This window comes from Cygnus atratus, chromosome 3 (genome assembly GCF_013377495.2).
Source record: "Cygnus atratus isolate AKBS03 ecotype Queensland, Australia chromosome 3, CAtr_DNAZoo_HiC_assembly, whole genome shotgun sequence".
NCBI classification, from domain to species: Eukaryota; Metazoa; Chordata; class Aves; order Anseriformes; family Anatidae; genus Cygnus; species Cygnus atratus.
Genome location: NC_066364.1, coordinates 55459465 through 55475578, shown reverse-complemented (window position 1 = coordinate 55475578; position 16114 = coordinate 55459465). Strand labels below are relative to the sequence as shown.

Sequence of the window (16114 nt, the reverse complement as noted above, 5' to 3'; positions counted from 1 at the left end):
TTTTACTCTGTTTATTACATGGTATTTTATGCTGAAATTTAATGGAACAGTTTAATTTCTTAAAAATCCTGGCTAGTGTACTGAGACATAAGTTAGAGTTCCTAATATCTTGACAATGACTTCTATAGTCACCAGGCTCATCTTTAGAAAGATATTTTATTAAGCAATGTTTTTTAAGAGGAGGATCAATTGGATCAGTTGGACCTGATCTATTGGATCAAATATTTTCTTGCAATCTTACTACTTTTTGACAGTTTGAGGGTGGAGAGAAGGTACTGGAAACTATATAAATCTGTCCAGTCAAGCATCAGTCTCATATGAAAGAGCTGCAAGCCGAGAGATATCTCTGCACACTTGAGACACATGGGGCCTTGTCCATCAATCTGAGCACAAGTAGCCAGTAGTTTATCTTGGAACAGGTAACATACCCTCCATTATTGTACCTTGACTGCTTTAACCTCAGTTACCGTTGCTGCTTGTGGCACGCTGTGCAGACACACAGCACAGCTGTTCCACACCATCATTTTGATACTTCCATTGTTACAAATAATAATGGCAAAACTGTTGAGGCAACTCTGGATGCAAAGAAATCAGATCCTGCTTTGCTACAAGGCTGAAGGCAGCCTCAGTGAACCCAGTCCCAAAGCACTGACATCTGGACATGTGTGGCACTAGCTCCTGAAAATGGCTTGGTAAGTTAGCTCCACAGATAAAAAGGCTTAAAGGAGGCATTTAACCCTTGGTATTAATGATGAGAAAGCTATTCCTATCCCAATTATTTTTGAAAACAGGATTTAGCCAGACACAGTCACATACCTGCAGAGTGGTACTTTAGAAAAATTCTCAGGGTAAATAAAGTATAAACACATTAAAAAGAATAACAAAGGTAACTTGGACAGTAAGCACCACAAAATGCCCAGAGCTTAGAGCAAACTAGAATTTAGTGATTAAAAAGAAAAAAAAAAAAAAAAGCTGAATACAGTTTCTTGACATGTCTGCTCTTCATTCCAGGGATGATGTACCTTCTGTGCAGTAGTCTTAGGCTTGAAAGTACCAGTTAGACAATATGATGCAGTACCCGACAGAGGTTGAAGTGTGGTCCCTCTGTTAGAAGAAAGAGCTGAAACTACACTCAGGTATTTTTACATTGCAGAACACAATCTTTGTTGTTTTCATTGTACAGAGAAAACAAAGCAAACTGCGGAACAGTATGCACTATTAGAAAGTTATAGACAAAAAATGCCAAGGAACTTCTGGTTCCATACAAACAAGTAGCTTTTCTTTTTTATTCTAATACATTTCTAATACTTGCTTAATAGCTTAAAAGCAGTGACTTGATCTAAACACTGTGGGGATTTGCAGCTACCCTAAAAATAGATGACAAAACACTACTCTTACAAAATGAGTATGTTTTGTGGAAGACTCACCTACTTAGTAGCCCATACAACTTTAAATAAATGTGCCACTGAGTGAGATGCTTCTCAAAGCGGTAGGAAAACCTGTCTGCATCTAGTTTAATGGAACTATGTATCACACAGAATCACAGAATAGTTTGGGTTGAAAGAACATTAAAGTTCATATAATTTGCACCCCCTGCCATGGGCAGGGACACCTCCCACTAGACCAGGTTGCTCAAAGCCCCATCCAGCCTGGCCTTGAACACTTCCAGGGAGGAAGCATCCACAGCTTCTCTGGGCAACCAGTGCCAGGGCCTCACCACACTCTCAGTAAATAACTTATTTCTAATGTCTAATCTAAATCTACCCTCTTTCAGCTTAAAACTATTACCTCTAGTCCTATCACTACGCTCTGATGTCCCTCCCCAGCTTTCCTGTAGGCAGTCCTGTACTGAGAGATTCTAGTCCAGCTACTTTAACAACATGGCTTTATAACCTCTGAACACTGTTTATGTAATCTTTAGACAAAAACAGGTTTTGTTTTTGATAAAGAACAAATAAGAAGTTTGAGGGAAAACCTGGAAGGGTTTAATTTGTTTTACAAAAATAGACAGGAACATTTAAACACTGAAATTAAGGTCTCCACAATCAGATGATAACTAGTGAAATTATGCAGACAAGTGAGGTCTACAGGCATCCTGACAGCATTTTTTATGAAGAATTCAAGGCATGGTTAAGGAAACCAGGATGCATGACAGAAGTTACAGAAGTTCCAGGAAAGACTGTACCAGTTCAATAAACCTATTTAGATATATTAACTATAAATACTAAAAAACAAAACAAAAACAACAACAAAAACCTATAGATGTTGATCTGTAGCTATATTATTCCCAAGATATGTGCTGGGAAGGTGTTGGAGACAGCATGCAAGACTACTTGGAGTCTTGGTCTGACCTTGCATGGTCATGATGTTCTTACATAAATTATATAAAGGCATTTTATCTGTCACAAGGGCTTTTATATCCTCAGCCAGACAGGTCATCACAGTCTTAGTCAAAATATCTTTTTCTTTTTCTTTACTTTGCCAGTATCTTTGTATCAGAAATCAATAAGGAGAGAAATGTTAGATATATGTCTAAATTGCGTCTGGATGAAATATGATGTTTTCAGCTAATGTTCTTATCTAGTATAGACACAGTTAGGAGGGCTGCAAGACAAAAAGCACAAGAATTTGCTCTGTAGGTGTTGTCTAGTACCTGCTGTCATCTGAGAATGTAACAAAGTATTGGAAATCTTTTTGGATTTAGCAGAGCAATGAAGGAGGGCTCTCAAGTCTTTCATTGTGGTGGAAAATCATCAAGGGGTGTGAACAGAAATTCTTCCTTCTTATTCATGAAGACCTTCTTCCCTTGTTGCAAGAGATAGAGAATATTTATTTTCTTGGGCAACAACTTCTTGCTAGAGTGGATTGTAAGGAAGGATAAAACAGCTGTAGACAGGTATGAGGCAACCTACTCTACATTGTCTGACCTTGCAGTCCATGTTGCTGAGTACCTTAATACCATAAATGAGAAAAGGTAGTTTCTAAAGCAAGGAAAAGGGACTAAAATCTATAAGAACGACAAAATAACTCAAACCAGTCTTTTCAGAAGGATTGTTATTTGATAAAATCAATTAGAAACAAAGTATTTCACAACACATTGAGTAGAGACAAGGGCCTTATTGCATCTCAAAGAACATATTTTTCTATGTTGTTCTACCATATACATGGGCCGGCTATCAGAAAAATCTGGTTTCTTTTTTTTTTTTTTTTTTTCTGCAGTCATATACACATTGAAAGAATAAATTGCAGCAAAGGAATCCTCCAAAGTGTGAAGGACACTGCCGTTTTTCATGCAGAACTAATTCCCATCATCCAAACAGAAGATCATCCTTTGTTGACAACACTGCTCCTGGGATCTCAGAACTCCAGAGCCAAGAAGAGAGTGGCTCATTAGCCCACAAATTTCCATTGAGTATAAGGTGGTAACTGCAGCATCTAGAGTTGTTTGTAAAGGTGCTCTAGCTGCTAACTGTCCCTCAGCAATTAGGGATTTAAATTCTTTTCTGTGCTCCTGCAGTGACCTCATCAACAAACTCTGTAAACTTATTATAATTAAGAAAATGATAACATGCCAGAAGGACATAATAATTTGAGATTCTAAACTGCAAGCTTGCCAAAGAATAACTTTTATGACCGAGCAGATCTGGTCATCTTTGCTCCCTCTCAGCAGGAGTTTCCATCATTCTGTTCTGTCCTCACAAATGGCATACAGTACATATATTTTGTCTGCTACCTTTGAAGCTGCAATGATAAATCAAGGTGCTTGCCAAACATTTTTACAGGTTTAAGGCTTTAATTTTACAGGTTTATGAGGCCTCATTAATGGGGAGCTTTTTTCTCCACAGTACAGAAGTATGAGGCATGTCCAACAATTTATTGTTTTCATGCGCTTTTTTTAGGGAGAATTTGGAGCAATTTTCTCACAGATTTTTGGAAAGTTCAAGAATCATCTGATGCAAAGGTACCAGAAGAGTCAGATTCTGCTCTATGACAAGGATTGACTGTTTATTTCTCCCAGATCTTAAGGAAGACAGTTCTAACAAAATTCTTCAAAGCTATTTATCTCAACTCTGGGCAGTCCTGCAGCTGTGTGTTTACAGAGGCCCCACTGATGTCCTGGAGGTAATTTTTTACATGTATGTGAGACAAAAATCAAAAATAATAATCAATAATAATTAATAATGATAATAATATACTTGATCCCACTTTTTTTTTTTTTTTTTTTTTCTGTTAACAGGACTTAGGCTGGGATGCCATAAATCCTTTAACTGGAAGCAAAATGAACAATGTCTAAACAGGAATACTTGACTTGGGGAAAAATGTCAGTGTTTAAAACTAGAATACATGAATCTCTAATTCCTTGTATGTGGGACACCTAGTGGAGAAAGTAGTTACAAAAGAAAACACGCACACAAATGTCAAAGCCCTCTTTGTAACCTGTCACAGAAATGTTTGCTATGGATGCATATCTCTTTCTCTCTAATGCATAACTCCTTACTTTAAAGGGACTATTAGTTTTGCCACTACTACTGAAAGTAAAAATAAATAAATAAATAAATAAATAAATTATTAGTGTTATTACAGTTTATTATTTCCATTACCGTATCATCTAGAAAGTTAATTTATAGAAATCACTGTGGGAAAAATATGAAATTTGGGAGAAGATTCAGGTTTGTTTTCCTGAAGAAGTCTTAAGCTGTTCTTGTCTGAAATTCCTTAGCTTGAGCAGAACATTGGATAGTGGCTGTGCATTCTAAAATCACCACACTGTGTAAACGCGTTATCAAAGACTGTTTCTCAGTCTAGTGCCTACGTGGTAGAAGTGTTCTTATTGGTACGATACCCACAGAAATGACCATTTCCTCACAATAACAAATACAAGCATTGTCATACTGATTCAGACCAATTCATGTAGTACAATATCCTCTTTCTGACAGTGGCCAGCATCAGATGTTTCAGACAAAAAGGGCAAGAAACCATGAAATTGGTAATTATGGAATAACCTTTCAATAAGTAAAGTTTCTTCTTAAATCTGAATTTAGAAGTCAGTTTATGCCCTGAAGTATGAGTGTTCATATAAATTGTGCTAAACCTTTGACTTGTACGGTGTATCATGACAGCAAGATCTATACTGTTCAAGTATATTATTATTGTAAATGCTTAACTTTTAAGGTATTTCCTTGTGGTTTTACTTTTGTAGTTGTAAGCAGCCCCTGCATTCATCCTCAAGGCAAATGCAAAATATGCTTCTGCACTCCTAAGAAAGAGAAACAGGGAGAAACACATGGCATAGAAGGTAATATAGGAATACGTTACGTCCTATATTCCTTTTCCAATGTCACTAACTTGGTTTAATGTGGGAAAGGAATTTGCAGGGAGCTTTGTGCTGTTTCACACATTCCTGAGTTAGAGATAATGAGGAAAACAGCGGTAGAACCAAAAATTTGAGCAAGGTTGAGATAAAGTAAATTGGCTACAGTGTTAAAGATGAGCTTTGGGCAGTGGCCAGTTGCTGGCTGGCTCGAGGCACGTGTCTGAGGGTCTCTAACCAATTGTATGACAGATTCAGGTGCGTGGACAGTGCGTGGGGCTATGGGGAAAGTATATGTAGTAGTGAAAAAGGGCAATAGATGTCTCCTGTTCAAGAGCCATCAGGAGTCCGTCTCTTGCATCCCTTCAGTTTAACCTATATATGTAAATATGAATAATCTATATGTATACATGCATTCATACCCATGTGATACCCATCTGATAACAGTATTTCTAATAATGACCCACTACTACAAGAACACATTGACACACCTAGACACAAACATAAAATAACTCTATTACTGAAGACGCTTTTAAACACCGAGAAGCAGACTTATCGGCCTTTGAAGAGAATGATCAAGGAGAAAAAGGAAAAATATAAAAAAATAAATGTAACATTGCCCAAACAGCTTAGGAAATTTAACTATTTATTTAGTCATTAAAACTAACTGAAGAAATGTGTACCCGAGACTATCTGGAAAATACCTGCTCCATTGTTTTTATTAATACAGGATCAAATGCTGGCAGACCAAAACAAATGCAAAGACTTCAAGATGATGGAAAACTCATATATGCAGAGCAAGTGTTTAAAAGACCTTTTTCAAAATCAAAACCTACTCAAGTAACAAAAGAAAACAATAACAAACTGAAAAAGAATGATCCCTTCACATGGTACAGTACTGAAAGAATCTCCTACAAAGATCGCTGCACTGAATGCATTAATTTATATTCATGCCTAGCTACCCTTATTGAATATCCACTATAACTACAACTACTAAATTCAGTACATCTGAGTTATAAGAAAAATAATATCAATTGTATACAACTTCTATAATGTTCATAAAGCAGAACAATGTACAATAAATACTGCATCTTACCAACTCAGTTATTACATACATTTGTACTTTTAGCACCAACAGTTCAGGTGTCCTTACCCCACACTTTCAAACAAAAAGAAATATTTCTGAGGGCCTGATCAAAACTGGCTGAAATTCCAGGAAAGACTCCTGTTGCCTTGAGTGACTTTTGGATGGGGCCCAGAAACTGCTAGATCTGCTTGCTTTGAAGAGACTGCTAAACTTCATACTAGTGGTTAGTCCTGTGAAGCACGAGTATTTAAGAAACCAGTCCTCCTTAATGACAAATCACACCTCCAAATTGCTTTCTCAGTGGTGATACCCTGGAGCTATGCAAGACCCTGAGCTGTCCTTCAGTTTTTTGCCACAAGAAATACTGCCAGTAAGTACTGTTCTGATTCCACCTGCAGCATACTCTAAATGAAGGTAAATAAGGCATTCATGCAAGAAATTAACACATGGCATAAAATAATACTGAGCTGCAGGGTGAAAGCTAGAGTTGTGTCAGAGGGAAAATCAGAGTGTAACAGTGTGCGTACAGTCCCAGGCAACGTCTCAGTAAGACCCCTAATAGATGGATTGACAGAACAAGCACACAAACCAAACCTAACAGTTGTCGTTTGTCCTATGGTCTGAAAAAACACAAAGTCAACTTTTTTTTTTTTTTACTTTGATTGTTGTAATATTTTTGCGCTCTTCTATATCACATACTTCGCCAAATTGTTTTTACAAAACTCATATTCAAGCTACTTAACAAAACTAGCTTAATAAATACTTTGCAGTCCATGCAGTTTTAAAAGCAGTGTGATACAATTCCCAGTTTTAGTTCAATGGATTGTTCTGTATGTTCTTTATTCTCTAAAACAAAGCAAAACAAAACAAAAAGCAAAAATACTCTTTCAAAGAATGTATGGGAGTCTCTCTTACAAGTAAGGCACAAGAAACTAGCTACAGTTTTAGTTTCAGCTAAACTTACTACAACAAACATCCTGAAGGTATAGCAAAAGGCTCACAACCTAAGTGAACCTTTTTAGCTGCAGACTCCACAAGAAGCCAAAATATTTTCAAACATCACTTCATATTTTGGTTGACTCTGTATGTTTCCGTGTTCTATTTCAGATTAACTGTGACACAATCACCAGAATGTTTGAGACATTTCTCACTGCATTCAGTTTCCTACTTCATATTTGGTTCTGGTATATTGTCTGCACTGGTACTTGCTAGGGTGGCAGCTTTTACATGGGAACTAAAAGGGTTTCAGATAGTGTCTGTGTCTGTGGCATTACAGCCTGGTCACCCACGGATAACCATAATGCCCACACATTGCTGTGTTAGCATCCAAGGGCCATAACAGATGCAAGAATTGTTTACTGGGATTTTTTTAAAGCTTTTTAAACTTCCACCAAGGTACATGCACAAACTTGGTTAAGACAGTACATGGAGTTCAGCTGAGTTTGTGCAGCAACATTCACACAGAAACATGAGAAACAATTTGAGAACTAGTTCAGAGTTTAACTACAAAAAAAAATGCCTTTATGAAGAGATTACAACCATGAAGACAGATGGGAGAAGACACACCATAAGAGCAGTAGCATCTCCAGATATGTTGTAAAGCACTTGTCAGTTCAGAAATGTGAAAACTTCAGGAGAAATGCCTAGGAATGGAAGAATCAGAGCTGAAATGAATAGGAACAAACTTGCTGTTCTTGCCACTAATGAGGAAGCAAAGACCAGGGTGAATGGTGGGTCACTTAGCCAAGCTGAAAATACAAAATAGGTGTTTTAGATGATGCAACATTGTGAAACAGCCACCAGCCAGGGAAGGGGACACAGGGAACCTTGTATTTGCTGACACTGATGTGCACAGGCCAAAAGCAACAGAAAGCAATAGAAAGAATATTTCTTTTCCACAGTTGGCTCAAACCGTAGAGAAGATGTGTAGGGGCTGGGCTGAGGGGAAGAGGGATGCAGCATTCCCCAGCCAAAAGAGCTCTCCAGCATACTGCGTAAAGGAGCTTAAGAGAGAGAAAGTTTGGGGCTAGGCCAGAGCATCATTGTGCAAAATGGTTTAGCAGTGCCAAAACTCTCCATGGAACAGCTGGTCATATTTGCTGCATCCCCATACTGTGGAGCAGAAAATATGGGTCTGCTGTCTGCTGTCTTCTAAGCAAACCTCTCGGTAGGCTGTTGACAGTTGTATTTGGGCTATGCTCTATCAATTTGCTTAGGTTTACAGCAGGATAAAAAAGGGGCAAAGAGAAAAAGACAAAGAACCTTGGAAAGTTAAAGAAAGATGCATGAGAGTTTCAAATGAAGAGAAAGCTGGGGAGGAGAATGGGAAGAGGCAAAAGAGAAACCCTTCACGGAATCTAATTGATCAGGCCACCTCCAAGCTAAAATTATTATTATTATTATAATAATCTAATTATAATTATTATAATCTCCTTTGTTTTAATATCAGCTGGATAAGGAAATTATCAGAATTGTCTCAGGCTGAAATGACCACTGTCTAATGGCAGACTAGAAAAGCATACCCTCTGCTTCATTATATAGTTCTAGGACAAGGTAGAAAATCACCTCAGAAGTCATTGTTGCCTCTTGGCCGGGGAGTCACTCAGCAGAATGTGTTGCAGAAGCATCCTCCAGCTCGGCTTTTCCTCAAGGAGTAACAGCTTTCCTGGCTCAGCAAGGAGCTGTTCCGTGAGCCCAATCTGCCAACTCTGCTTCCAATTCACATGCTATGGCCTTTGCACTCTGCTACCACATTCCTTTAGCATTTGCTTCCAGGGAATATTCTAATAAATGAACTTATTACAGAGGTTTTCAAATGAAATGCAGGGAAACTGCAATATCTTTCAAAGAAGAGAAAATATTGTGAAAATCTTGTTCAGAGGATCTCTGAACTGGGAAGAGCTCTGGGAAGAGACTGGGAAGAGATTTTTCTGTCCAGAGAGCTGACACTGCTTCTAGGAATACTGCCCATTCTGGGACAGAATAGTGTACTGGATTTAATATGTCTGTTTATATTCTCCCAAGAAGGCAATTCTAAATAAAATTAATATGAGATTTCCTAGAAGATATTAGAAAAATACTCACCTAACAGATATTACTTTCCTCTTGTATCTTAGATTCTTCTAGCTCTTTACACTTTTTTTTTTTTTTTTGAAATTAACACTACAAATATAAATATTTCAAGGCCATTCATTGTAGGGAAAATATGTGCAAGATCAGTGTTGTGTATAAACATAGCTAAACACAAAACAGTGTTTGCCTGCTAAATCCAAATAAAAATAGTTACATATAAGCTATTGTAGCTGTCACTCTGTGCTGAAATAGAGGTTCTCAAAGGATAAAAATTAAGATGGATATTAAATCTTACATTTGAATTATTTTTTTTTAAGATAGTGAGGTATTTGTTCGAGGCATCAGTCTTTGAAATTATCTTTGAAAGCCACCGTATGATTTTAAGTCCTGGTTGCTACAATTTTTTGAAGCTTTCACATGACCTTGTGGTTGCAAATGTAAAAACACACTAGACATATTATACAGCTTTTGTTTTGTCCATATGCCACTCAGCATTGGCTCTCATTACAACAGAGAAACTGTTGCTTATGAAACACTATTTCTCTAGACATCTAAGAGACCAGAAAAGGCAAGGAAATAGTTTACGTTGAAAATGAAGTTGACATAACGGCATGTTGACTAAGTGTTTGTGCCTCACACCATTAGGTCACAGCAAATCATAATTTCACAACATCAAAAATTCCTCTTTTAGACAGGTTGCTAAATGCAGAACTTAAATTCAACATGAACATACATAGCTGGCACATGACCCTGTCCTTTGCTATCTGTAACTCCATACAGTCCCCCATACCAATGGTTATCAATGCCATTCTAATTTGACATGATACTGATAACATTTCTGAAAAGCTTCAGTATACTTTGATTTGTTTTACATTATTTTATTAAACACCTGCATTTGTATTGTGGTTTGAGGCATTTTTAAAAGCATTATATTCCTCCAGAGAATCTTTCCTCAGATAAACCAGACATTTTACAATTCAAATACAGCAACTGTTCGGCTTTTTATTGTTGTTGTTGTTCTTTTTTATTATTTTTCCCCTCCTTTGGCGTAATACCCAAGATGTGTGGGCTGTTGGTTTTTTTCCCCTTTCATCTCAATATATAAATGCAATAATAGAAGTAATTAATGTTTAGCTGTTTAACTTCCATTTTATGCAGAGTAGACATCTGATGATCAAATCCACCCAATGTCTGCAATTAGACCAACTTGTGCAGCTGCGCTTCCTCTTGCTAGCTGGAATGCACTTCCCTTTTGCTCTGAACTGCTTTGTGATACACTTCATATACAATGCTCTATGCATAGCTTTGAAATAAATGTGGGATACTATTCTATCTTCAAGGCCAAAATAGAGAAGGGCTGTATTAATCTTTTGGGTGGGAAAAAGAGGGAGAAAAGGAGGGAGAGGAAAATAAAATGAAAAGGCAATGACTGCAGATGCCCAGGCTGTACATGGCATGGAAAAATCATTGTCAGCTTTGCTGTCACTGTCACACTAAACTTCCCAGATGTTCATATCTGGAAATGTCACAAAATGTCATGGCATAAGTTGCTGTATTTTGTTTTCTGCAGAAAGGGTGAACAATAATAAAACAGCCTCAGGAGTGTATGGCTAGCCAACAGCAGCTTGTAAAGGTCTCAGTAAAGCAGCATGTGTGCATATTCTGGAAAAGAAGCAAACACCAACCTTTTTTTTTTTTTTAATTAATAATGTAGTGCTTGAGCGGACAGACATTTAACATTTGAATTAAACACAAAGAAAAGGCTCTTTCGTCATCTTCTCTGGAACTCAAAGCTGCCTTTGTCCAAGAGCTAAAATGCTAATGTCAGATTAGTTATTGACAGAGCCAGTACAAATTTGTTCCATGTTCATTTATCTTCTGGAATTTGATGTAGTGACCTACAATTAAAAACAGAACCCTCTGTGAAATAAGCTCTTCATCATTGACATTGATGTGGGAAAAAGCTTTACATTTTAAAGTAAGATCTTTCAAAGCATAGATTTTATCTTCTCCACAAGGTTTGTGTTTTTAAGTGAAGTCCAGGTCAGGTTCTGTCTGTGAGGTCTTCTTTCTCTCAAATTACTTCTATTTGTTTTTCAGAAAGCAATGTGGAAGCAAAACCCACCAACCACACTGGCATACATGCAACAAGATGCCATCACTTAAACATTAAGACTAAGCATTTTAAAATGTTATCTGTCTATACATCCAAATAAAAAGAGCTTTGGATAAAATGATTTTGGCTCCTTTACAAAAGAAAAGGAAAGGAAATCAATCATCTGTTTTTCTGTGTTTATAGAACTCAATGTAGATCCAGAAGCTACAGTTAAAACCCTTTCCTTACAATCTTGCTGTTGCACGTAATTAAGTTCACTGTAATACGTTAATATTCTAATGATGTGAGCTACTTATAAAACCAGAACTGTCAAAGAGCTAAAAGTGACCCATTCCCTTTCATACTGGTTTTGACTAAGTCACTAAATCACTTTGATCTTTAGAGAAACATGTACCTTATCTTAATCTACACAAGTGTGTGGTATATACAATCAGTATGTGGGTACACAATAGGTACTAAAACTACAGAGCAGAGAGGGAGACAAGGAACTGATCAAGAATAAATGTTCAGCCAGGATCACTTGTTTTTAAAGAGATATTTGCTCTGGGACAGTGATTTATTTCAATGTCTATTTCATATATGCCAGATGACTCAGATGCCATCATTTAGTCTGGTAGTCCTTGGTACATTAGTCTAATGTAACATCATTGAGCAGCTGCATTCTCATTTATTTGAAGGACAGATGGCAGCTATGCTTTGGTCAATTGTAAATTTGTTCACTCAAAATTTCTTTTTCAGCCTGCTATACTTCATTCTATGATTGTTGGCTATATTTTTTTCTGGTTTTGGCTTTGTTTTTTCTCCCAAGTTTCTATAAACATGAATAAGCTAGATAATCATCAATCAAGCTGAGAAGCATTTTATTTTGATTCTTTTCAGTTATTTTATTATAAGCTACATTTTAAAAGATAGGTGAACTATTCTGTTTATTTAATAAAAATATATCACCAAGTGACAGGCTCTACCATCATTCTGGTCCTTTCTGTTGTCATCTGAGGGAGGAAGAATTTACCTGGAAGTAGTAATTTATCATTCAACATTACTTGGAACAGGAGGCTTGGTCTCCCACACTCAGTAAATATGCAGGGAACAGTAGCCAAAACCCTTTAACACAAACAATTGGTACAATATCCATATATTATGAAAGGAAACAGACCTTCAGATCCATCTCCCTAATTAGCTGTTATCTCTGTTTCTCCACCTCTTCCTAAATGTTGGGCACAATAGCACGCTATAACTCCACTTACAGGTCTTCCTTTCACCACTTTGACTCCCGGTACTACCAGACTCCTCAAATTCACAGCACAGCTACCTCTCCTATAGTGTTGCCATGTTAACGCATCACTCACATGGTCAATGGGAGGATGATGAAAGGCATCCATTCTGTTTTTATCATTCGCCAGTTGCAGCATGTATACTGCATACGATCTATTGAGAACAGGTGTGGAGCCTCCTGGATGGGAGTGGATGCCTGTCTCAGAGCGGATGGTTTTGATTGCAGGATGGAGCAGAGCAGACACAGTAAGCTAGGTGCCTCCAGCAAAAGCAAAGATTAAGAGACTCCTGAGACAAGCAGGGAAGAGGCTGAAAGCCAGACCTCAGAGCTGATGATAAAAAAGAGACTTTCCTAGAGGTTCAGAAGAAAACAATGCAGAATTTGTTGCAACTCAGAAAGCTGATGAAAATCGCTGGAATGACAGCAGAGCAGGATCCACTCTACAAGCAGAGTGGGCCGGCAGAGGAGGAGAGGTAAGGAAGATTTGATGTCAAATCCTTTATTCTAAGCCATCTTGCCTAGTAAATCTTGAGTTTTCTGTTTTGAGAGCCTTTACTGGTTTTGGCAATCCTCATTTGAAGGAATAGTTGTGGCCCACTCTCCATGAAAGTTGTGGCCACCTCTACTCTCCTGCAGTACCTCTATATCAGAAGTTAACTGTGACTAAGTTTTTAGACAATACGGCAAATGTCTGTATCATTTTCATACTGTTCATTATTAAATTCTTCCTCCTCTTGAGCTCACCTACTCTCCTGTTTCACAACTTTTGTAAACATTTATTGTGGAAAATCTGTTAGTAGCTATGTAGCCACTTGGAAATCTATATAATGTAGTGGTGTAATTCTACTCTTCTCTTTTCCATAGGCTTCCCTATGTATTCTCAAGTATTTGCATCTGCTTATTTTTACATGCTATTTTAAGGATCTAAAGAGATAAGATTGCTGGAGGGTGAGTACCATATATCTTCTACATGCAAATACTACCCAAAGAGCCTCCATGAAAACATCTGCACTTCCCTCTCATAAGAACTTTCCAGCTACAGAAGCTAATGTCAAGAGGAAAGTGATAGAGCTTTACAAGAGTACTTCATACCACTGGAAGAAAAGAAAAAAAAAAAAAAAAGATGAAGATGAAGGAAAAGGTAAAATAAAGAAAGCAGAAACACTGCAACACTGCTAAGCAACAGTTTTATATTAATCTACGCCACATGGCAATAAGCATTGACATTAGTTTGAGACTTCTAAATCAACTTATGATTCTATTTCAGCTTCTACTATGCTATTTAGTCCTTATCCTGTGTAACAATTAAGCTGTTATATCTACCTTGTGTTTTAACGTATTTTGTGTTTTAATGGATGCATAGGCAATAGCTTATTTCATTAAATTGAGAATAAAAATCCACTACCTAGAGTCTCTTCAACATTTCAAAATGGCTACATTTTTTATCTCCTTTCTTGACAGTATCTCCTTTTTCGGGAGAAAAAAAAAAAAAAAAAAGACTTTCAGGGTTTGGACATAGTGGAATACAATTGTCTCCATCTCTTAACATCAATGGTATTGAAGCAATATCTGTCTGTATTTATTAAACTGAAAAGGCCTGCAGATATGAGAATTCTAGTACAAGAATTCTCGTCTTTGATTCATTTTCTGGATTTGTTTCTTGGTATCCACTATTTACTTCTTTACATCTCAGATGCTCCACTTGAGTTGCTACCTCTTTTCTTAACTAAACAAATGAAAATATTGTACCAATACATAAGACAGGGTTTTCTAATAAAGTCAGTCTAATGTGTCATTTAAGGTGAAGGTAGGACATCTTCATCCCAGAACAACAAAGTTTGCAGTCTTTCTAGGGTGATACACAGTATCTTTATTAAAGAATTTCTTTGAAAGAAAATGCAAGTTAAATAAAGCCTACCTTTGACATTAAAAACTCCTGAAAGAAAGCTACAATTTTATTTTTAATTTCTTAGACTGAAACATGCATTTGTCTGATGTCAATTTTTTTTTATTATTTTTTTTGGAGGGGTAATCTATCTATAGCAATGCAAAAGTAGACAAAACTGATAGATATTATAGAATTATTTAATTTTATTTCAAACCAATAACAACTTAATTTTGTGAAAAAATAATTTTAAAAGTTGACTTTTTATCCTGAGCTGGGACAGCATTATTTTTAATATACTTTTGTTTTATAGAATGCTGAACAATTGTTTCTCACTCAGATCTTTCCATAACTATGGAACCCTTGAAGGACTCCCAGCCCCACTTCCTGAATCCTTTTACATATTACACTTTTTGATGAGTGTATGATAACCAACTCTCAAAATTACCCATGACTTCCTTTATCAAACTCTATTGCTTTGAGAGGACAGTAAAAGCCAGATAGTCTCCCCAGCTGGCAACCTGGCACTAACAGCTGCCTAATAAACAACTGCAGCTCAGCAGACCCAGCTTAGGAACCCTTCCTTACAGGCATGGTTGAGAAATTAACATCCTTTAGCTGTAAGAAATTAGTTTGTTGGTTTTTTTGTTCTTGTTGTTTTTTGTTTGTTTGCTTGGGTTTTTTTGCCTTTTTTTTTTTTCCAAGACTTAATAATATATCTTTCTTTTCTGTCATGGCTGTACCTTCATGCTGTACTTCATCCTGCAGTGGCATACCCCTGCAGGAAAAAAGAAAAAAAAAAAAAGTGAAAGAATAGAATCATAAAATCATAGAATCATTAAGGTTGGAAAAGACCTTCAGGATCATCTGTTCCAACCATCACCCCACTACCAGTGTCACCCACTAAACCATTTCCCTAAGCGCCAGGTCCAACCTTTCCTTGAACACCCCCAGGGACGGTCCATCACTTCCCTGGGCAACTGGTTCCAATGCCTGACTACTCTTTCTGAGAAGAAATGTCTCCTCATTCCCAACCTAAAGCTCTCCTGGTGCAACTTGAGGCCATCCCCGCAAGAGGTTTACAGAAACTTCTCAAAATAATTCTAGAAAGAAAGTGGGTTACATACAAGGCTTGAATGCAGGACAGAGCAGGACAGCATGTAGACATGTCAGCACTGGCTTCCAAGAAACTGCAGTATAAATGTGATAGGTTAATACTGAATAAGTTTTACATTGTTTGAGTTCCTGTGTCTGAGTTCATACCTAAGAAAACATTCCTGACTACATGACAGTCCAACATGAACTACCAGCACTATCATCTTAGTGGTATTGGTAATTGCCATTTCAATGAACTTCTAGGCAACTTA

The 16114-nt window shown here is 37.1% G+C and overlaps 1 protein-coding gene across 6 annotated transcripts in view; it reads right to left on the bottom strand.

Annotated features, from left to right (window-relative positions):
- The window catches only part of NKAIN2 (sodium/potassium transporting ATPase interacting 2), a 585167-nt gene that overhangs the window by 509722 nt on the left and 59331 nt on the right, over positions 1-16114 (bottom strand). For 5 of the 6 annotated variants that reach the window (XM_035538276.2, XM_035538273.2, XM_035538278.2 and 2 more), the window contains exons 2-3: positions 15875-15937; positions 15491-15525 (exon numbers count right to left, since the gene is read on the bottom strand). The exons of the other annotated variant lie outside the window; for it this stretch is intronic. In XM_035538276.2, coding sequence (XP_035394169.1) covers positions 15491-15525; positions 15875-15937 — 98 coding nt within the window. The remainder of the gene's footprint in view (positions 1-15490; positions 15526-15874; positions 15938-16114) is intronic. 6 annotated transcript variants of the gene reach the window in all.